The sequence below is a fragment of the Leptodactylus fuscus genome, chromosome 2, assembly GCF_031893055.1.
Source record: "Leptodactylus fuscus isolate aLepFus1 chromosome 2, aLepFus1.hap2, whole genome shotgun sequence".
Classification (NCBI taxonomy): Eukaryota; Metazoa; Chordata; class Amphibia; order Anura; family Leptodactylidae; genus Leptodactylus; species Leptodactylus fuscus.
Genome location: NC_134266.1, coordinates 66,600,655 through 66,607,281, shown reverse-complemented (window position 1 = coordinate 66,607,281; position 6,627 = coordinate 66,600,655). Strand labels below are relative to the sequence as shown.

Below are 6,627 nucleotides of genomic sequence, written 5' to 3'. Positions count from 1 at the left end.
CAGGACAAACAGCAGCACCAGCGCTGCTAGGAAGATGGGAAAGGTAAGTAGGATACCTCCCCCCTCCCTACAACTGGAAGTTATGCCGGCGCACCGCTAAGGAAGTGCCGGCATGACTGCCGGTTGTCATAAGACGTCCCCCGAAAATAAGACAGGTCCTATATTTAGGACAACAATTTAATGTAAGACACAGTCTTATTTTCGGGGGAAACACGGTATGCATTGAAGGCCCCATCAATAGGAGATATTGGGGGAGATAAAGACTGCCCAATCGTTTTAATCCTTCAGTAGATAAGCTGCAGCCAGAGGAGTCTTGCAGTGGCTTCCACTCTTCTCCTGGTTCAGTAGACATCCATTGTTCTACCAAGCTCATCTATAGGGCTGGCATTAATGATAAACCGTATCTAAACCAATGTGCTGAAATAAAGCATGAAATATACAAACCTTAACAAAAGTTATGATCCAAACAGGTGAATGTGGTTCCTTCTGATTTAATATTAATAAAGGCAAACACTTGTTTTCATATAAACTGTACTGTACATGTGCCAAACCCAGACAAAGTCTCCCTTTATACAAGATCACAAGCAAACATTGAATATCTAGAAAAGGGAAGTCAGTACAAAAAAAATGCACAAAAAAAAAAAAAAAGAAAAAAAAAAAATCTGCTTGACGGTTGGATACATGTGTTAGGAGAAAGGAAGATTTAAAACAAAAAAATAAAATTCCTTCCTTGTGGGAGTGGAACATAAGATTATCTTCCAATCTATCAGTCCTTGCTGGTAGCATTTAAATACAGAGAGGCAGGTAAACTTGGGGATGCTGGTGATTCTTCTAGGGTTTTCGATCCAGCTTCAGAGACTCCTCCCTGTGTGTATCTGGGGCACTCTTACAAATCTCTAAACAATACAATAGGTGTGTGGAGTGCAGACATTTTATAGATAAACACAATGAAGAGTGGGCGAGTTGATTGGAGGTTAGAAGCTCTGCCTGTAATACGGCAGTATAAGAGGTCATGATTGGTAGAAGTCACAGTTCGGAACTTCAGTTCTATCTGGCTGGAAACACCAGTAAGTGCTTTAACAGAAGTGTGCACAACTCTGACACCAATAGATGGCGCTGACAGTGGTTCTAAGACTTAACCTAAGCGATTCAGTCTAACACTTTCAAAAGGTTTTCGAATCAAGACGCCGGCGAGTGTCTTCAACGTTAGTGATTGAGTGTCACGAGGTTGTAACACACGTCCAAGAGGGGAAAGGGGGTATGACACCAAACATCCGAATCTTCACTGAACCTCCCACACATGATATAATGACAAGACATGTTTGGTCTCTAAAACAGGGGTAAACTTCCAGTTCTGTCTTACCAAATAACAGAATTCTATCCCTCTGAATTCCTTCTCCTACACTCCCTCTATTATTCACCCCCCTCTATTTCTTCCGCTTACGTTCCCTGCCATTGCTCTCAGGCTCTGGCTCAGGAGCCTGGTGCTTACGATGTCTCCTCTGGTAAGTGTGTGCTGGAAGGTGTTTGCTGAGGAGATCTTTTACACACTGCTCAGTTTTTTCTAGACAGGATATTTGCTGGCTCCCCGGCTCGTAGTACAGCTCGGCATTTCCAAATACCAGTTTGAGATCATTAAGAAATTCCTGCACCGTCTGATAGTTGCCACAGGAACACTTGCTCTGCATGGTCTGAAAGTCCATAGGTGTTGTTACCACTTTCAGATAGCCCTCATCCTCATCTGGATTCAATGGCTCCCTGAAGGAGAATTAAAAGAAGGTCTTAGAAGAAATCATTTGACAAATGTAGAGTGCAGGGTAAATAATGTCCTTGTTTTATTAAAGTATTTTCTATTTCAAGTCACTTGGAGGCCAAGTTAAATATGAAGAAGTCCTCTGTGCATCCAAAAACAAAGAGGACGTGGCATCACATCTAACGTTTCTGTTTAGTAAATACTTTCATCCTCCATAAACTAATTTTGGAACATCTTTTCTTATATATCTTTCAGTCCCAAACTGAATTTTCATACAGAAGCAGGATCAGCCTTTAGTACGTGATCTGTCAGGATCCAACACCCAGGCCATGCACAGATCAGCTCTAGCAGCCTCTAGGTGCTGGGATCACTCCTATGTAAATAATGCTGCAGCCCCATTAACTTTATAGCCATGAATAGCAGCGTACTATAGAAAATGTTATTTGGGCTACAGCTAGACCGTGATCAAGTATTTCATTGATATACATTGGAAGGCTTTCTTGACATACCAATATAGATAATTACATTGGCATACTCAAGCTTACAAACCTTCGAGTTTCGGGAGGTTTTTTCTGCAGGATGTTTTGAAAGGCATATATGACACCTTTACGCATTAAAGAATTGGAAGTCAGCTTCATTTCTGCAGAACAAGCATGCTACAGATCTGAACTGCAACATGGTTGGTTTTGCTGAAAAGGTGTGTGGGGTTTTCAAGTTTCATATACATACTGTGCATTTTCAGTGCTATGTCTCTGGACAGACAGCAGATATATTATTACGTATTTGGCAGCGGGAGCAGAGTGTTTATTCCAGTGACAGAACAAATATATAAATGTGAACACGGCTTAATTTTGGTAGCATTAAAATTGACTTTCCGGATCATAATTTAACATAAAAAGTTACCTGAAAGGCCAGCTGAACCGATATTTTATGAGTTTACATAACATTTCTTCACACTTCTGAAGTTCCTGGTTCTGGCGTCTGGAGGTTGGTCTACTCTGGCGTATCTGATCAGAGAAAATGCCATAGTAACATTAAGAATATGACTGATAACCAGTGATGCGCCCTTGCCAGCAGATGCCATTACTTGTGGAATGTAAATTACTGAGGGAAGTCTGTCACAGTCCATGCACCAAACATTGCTGCCATCTATAATTTATAGACATTCGACCCATTGGAACTGTTCTACGAGATTTTAGTTCTGAATGCCTAGCCCTGACAGAAGTCTGCCCTATAATGAGTGATTACCACTGTCACAATAGACTCATTTTAACAAGCCGCCACAGGTCTTTACTCTGGAGTCAGGGTGGGGAAAACAATGCGTGGAACTGGCAGAAAGTGAAATGCTTGGCATAACTATGTTGATAAGAACCAGGGCTGTAGGGCCTGGCAGGGTCACCCCTGTAACACTGACTGTCACTGACTAGGAAGCCAGTTTTGAAGTCTCTGAAGTAAGCGCCTTATATTAGGCTCAATGAACATGGTCTGCATTGTAATGTTATACAGGTCTCTGTTTCTGTAAAGCAGATCTTTCTCCCAGTTAATTCTATTGGTTTCTCAAAATTAGTAAAGTCCACTCTGAACGGCACTGTACATTAACTCATTTTACATACCACCTCTTCTACATCAGCTCCATTCTCTTGCGCCGTGTGCTGCCGTGACGATCTGGGGGGCTGATGAGCTTGAGGATTCTTTGGTGGACGACCACGGCGTCTTGTAGGATTAGGTTTGGTAGGTTTCACTTTAGCGGTTTTGCGGGATCTCACTAAAAAAGAAACCTCACAATTAAACACAATAAGTCCTGTCAAAGAATGACCGTTTTAGTAAAACAGTGGAAAAGGAAAAAAACAAAAAAAAACAAAACACTAGAGCAATAAAGTAGTTCTCAGCTAAGAAGCAACAAGTCATCTGTGTATGGGCGAGTGTGGAAACTAATGGGTTTTGAAGTTGTACGGTTGAGTTTTTGTGATCCTTTGCAACAACTGTGCCTTGGATAATTTGCCTGGGCCTCAAACATCGATTAAAAAAAGGTAGCAAAAATGGCACCCAAACTAGACGCACTACAGTAAATGGAGATTTGAAAAGTTTCCATAGAATTACAATTGATCCCTGCAGACAACTGGGAGTAAGATAGATAGAAAGGAAGGGGGGAGGTTGCATGAACCCACACACATTTGTTCCCCACACCAACCCCTCCTGAACTAATGGCTATGACACAGCTGCTGCCGGTGAGAGATGAGTAGACTGCAAAACAAAAAGCGGGCCACACAGCAGGATCTCACAGTTGCCAAGTTAATCACTGGGAACTTAACTGACACAGGGTAGGAGGCAAAACACGTGTCGTGTTACTAGCATGGGTCTAAACAGTGAACTTTAACTTCTTCTGCTCTCCTGTAACTGCATTCTCCACAGAGGCGGCTGTTACAGGCACAGAAATGCTGATCCTGTACGATCCCTCCGCTTTCATCTTCATGTCCCACACTCACATACAAACGTGGCTCTTGTAAATGAAACGACGTCCGACAGCATGCCGTGCAGGCGTTGTGTGCGCGCACAGGCCAACAATTCTCCATTCTGCAAAATCCCACAGGATTGCAAAGCTTATTGCTTGGGTTAACTCCTCCTCATCAAGAAAGAAACCACAAGCCTAATGGGAAATAAACTTAGTGACAGGTCACCCAGAGTGTAATAAAGAATGGTATATTCATGAACATACCTACAGTCTACAAATACAGAAGAAAACTGTGTTTAGCACATCCGACTGCCTACATGAAAACTGGTCCATCAGTTCTAGTCATATACAATTTGCACCAGAACAAAATTTCTCAGATATTTCAGCTCACTAGTCGTTATGGGGTTAAAATATTGCTGACAGTCAAGAATTGTTTGAAACAAGTTGAATATAATTTAAGCAGCATTTCTTCAGTGAACCGAGGTGGGGGAGAGATAGATTGTGGCCCTTCAGGTTGCAGTAGGTCATAAAAGCATCTAGTGTCATTGTCTACTTTTATAAACTTAGGAAGTCATTAACAAACACTTACACCTGACTCCTACTACATCTTGGTCGTCTTCACTCTCTGCTTCTTCTTCCTCCTCATCCTCCTCCTCTTCTTCTTCCTCTTCTTCCTCCTCCTCTTCATTAGTGGACTCTTCAGCGTAGCACCTTTAAAAGTAAAAATAGGAATATAGGGCTTGTATAAAAAGCAATGCAGAAGAATCATGCAAAGTATAAATTTGTCCCACTCTTCCTACTAAAAAAAGAGCTATTAGAGTATCACTATTTACTAATATGTTGGCAGAGGGAGAGGACATGCTCATGAACAAAGTCGCGATATGAGGATCTTGCTGTGGAGGACCAAGTATGTACATGCAGACCTCATACAGATTTCAAATCAAGACCACCAGAACAGCATTCAGGTTCAGTGACAGATGATCCTAGAGTGTCCCATACATGAGCCCTCTGATATCAAGCACAGGCTTAGGCAGGATGGTTTCTTTCACGTGCACACCCAATAATAAAACTACATTTTATGATTGATAGTGAAGGCAGGAGGAGGCTGATGGAAGTGACAACTACAGCAATTACACTCTGCTCCACTGAGTGTGTGGGCTCCTCTGACACTGCTTGTATCTTCCAAATTAAAAAAAACAAACAAAACATCTATACACTACTGAATGGAATGAGTCCATAAATCTACTGGAAACAGCCTCCTACTTGTCCCTCTACTTTCCATAGACTTCTGTGATGCTAAAGGGTGCAGACGCTGAAGTGATAAAAGTCTGAACAAAAATAAGGAGAGGGAGGGTAACCTGAAAAGTGAAGCTATATTACACAACCTATCATATATTTCGGGACAAATTCACACATGGCTTAGGTGGCAGATTTTCTTAAAGTACAATGTAAGTCACTTTGTAAAAACCCCTTACCTGCCGCGAGCGCTACGCCTAAATGTTGCTGGCTGACAAGCTGGGCACAGCCATTCTCCATCAGGTATATTCAAGAGCACCGGTCGCAGACAGAAGAGATGGAATGCTTTATTACACTCATCACAGAGGATCAACTTGTCATCCTCACCTGGACAGAGCAAAATATGAAATCCAGTGTTATCCAAAAAAGTGGAAATATGAAGATGCCTGAAATGCGGACAAAGTCAGTTACTGCACCTTTTTTACGACAAACTTTACACCGGGCATTTTCAGATGACATGTCCCATTTGATGCAGGCATCCAACATCCCTAGCAGCACATGCATGCGTGAGAAGGTTTGGGCCTCCCGAATTGCAGACTTCCATTTCTCCACAGCTGATGCCACCTGTGAGACAAGACACACAATACATTATAAAATACATTACCAGGTAAAATATCCAAGAACCTTCCCTATACGACAAGACAATGAAGCGCTACCATGGCTACAAGGATGGTCCACTAACGTTTATTACTGGAGGACACCAAAAACATTTAAAAAGGTAAAAAAAACAAAAAAAAACAAGTTTCATATAAAAGTTTGCCCAATTCGGCCTCATGCATTTAAAAACTCCACCCATAAAATGTTCCCGACAGATTTCACAGCCATGCTGGGAAATGCAGTCTCTCTCCTGATATTCATATATGTCATAGTAAGGTAAGGGAGCTATTACAGATCTCATAAGAGAACACATGAGGTAGGTGAAGTCACAGTTTAACAAAAAAAACCTTAAGTGATTTGCAAAAATGGTATACAATAGAGAAGTGGTCATATCAAAGATGAACAAAATATAGCACATGAACTGAAAAGTTTAAAAAGCTGGTCTTTTGGGGAGATTTCCTCTACACAGTGGTCCCTCAAATTACAAAGTTAGTACAGTGCGTGTTACATTTATTAAAAGGAGGGAGTT

The 6,627-nt window shown here is 41.6% G+C and overlaps 1 protein-coding gene across 2 annotated transcripts in view; it reads right to left on the bottom strand.

The window, feature by feature from the left end:
- Nucleotides 1–475: 475 nt before the first annotated feature.
- The window catches only part of BAZ1B (bromodomain adjacent to zinc finger domain 1B), a 29,681-nt gene continuing 23,529 nt past the window's right edge, over nt 476–6,627 (bottom strand). Inside the window, exons 14-19 of one of the 2 annotated variants that reach the window (XM_075263908.1) lie at nt 5,918–6,065; nt 5,681–5,828; nt 4,795–4,916; nt 3,370–3,518; nt 2,657–2,760; nt 476–1,758 (exon numbers count right to left, since the gene is read on the bottom strand). In XM_075263908.1, coding sequence (XP_075120009.1) covers nt 1,428–1,758; nt 2,657–2,760; nt 3,370–3,518; nt 4,795–4,916; nt 5,681–5,828; nt 5,918–6,065 — 1,002 coding nt within the window. In that variant the 3' untranslated portion in view covers nt 476–1,427. Of the gene's footprint in view, nt 1,759–2,656; nt 2,761–3,366; nt 3,519–4,794; nt 4,917–5,680; nt 5,829–5,917; nt 6,066–6,627 lie in introns of both variants that reach the window. The other variant, XM_075263907.1, reaches the window with a different exon arrangement.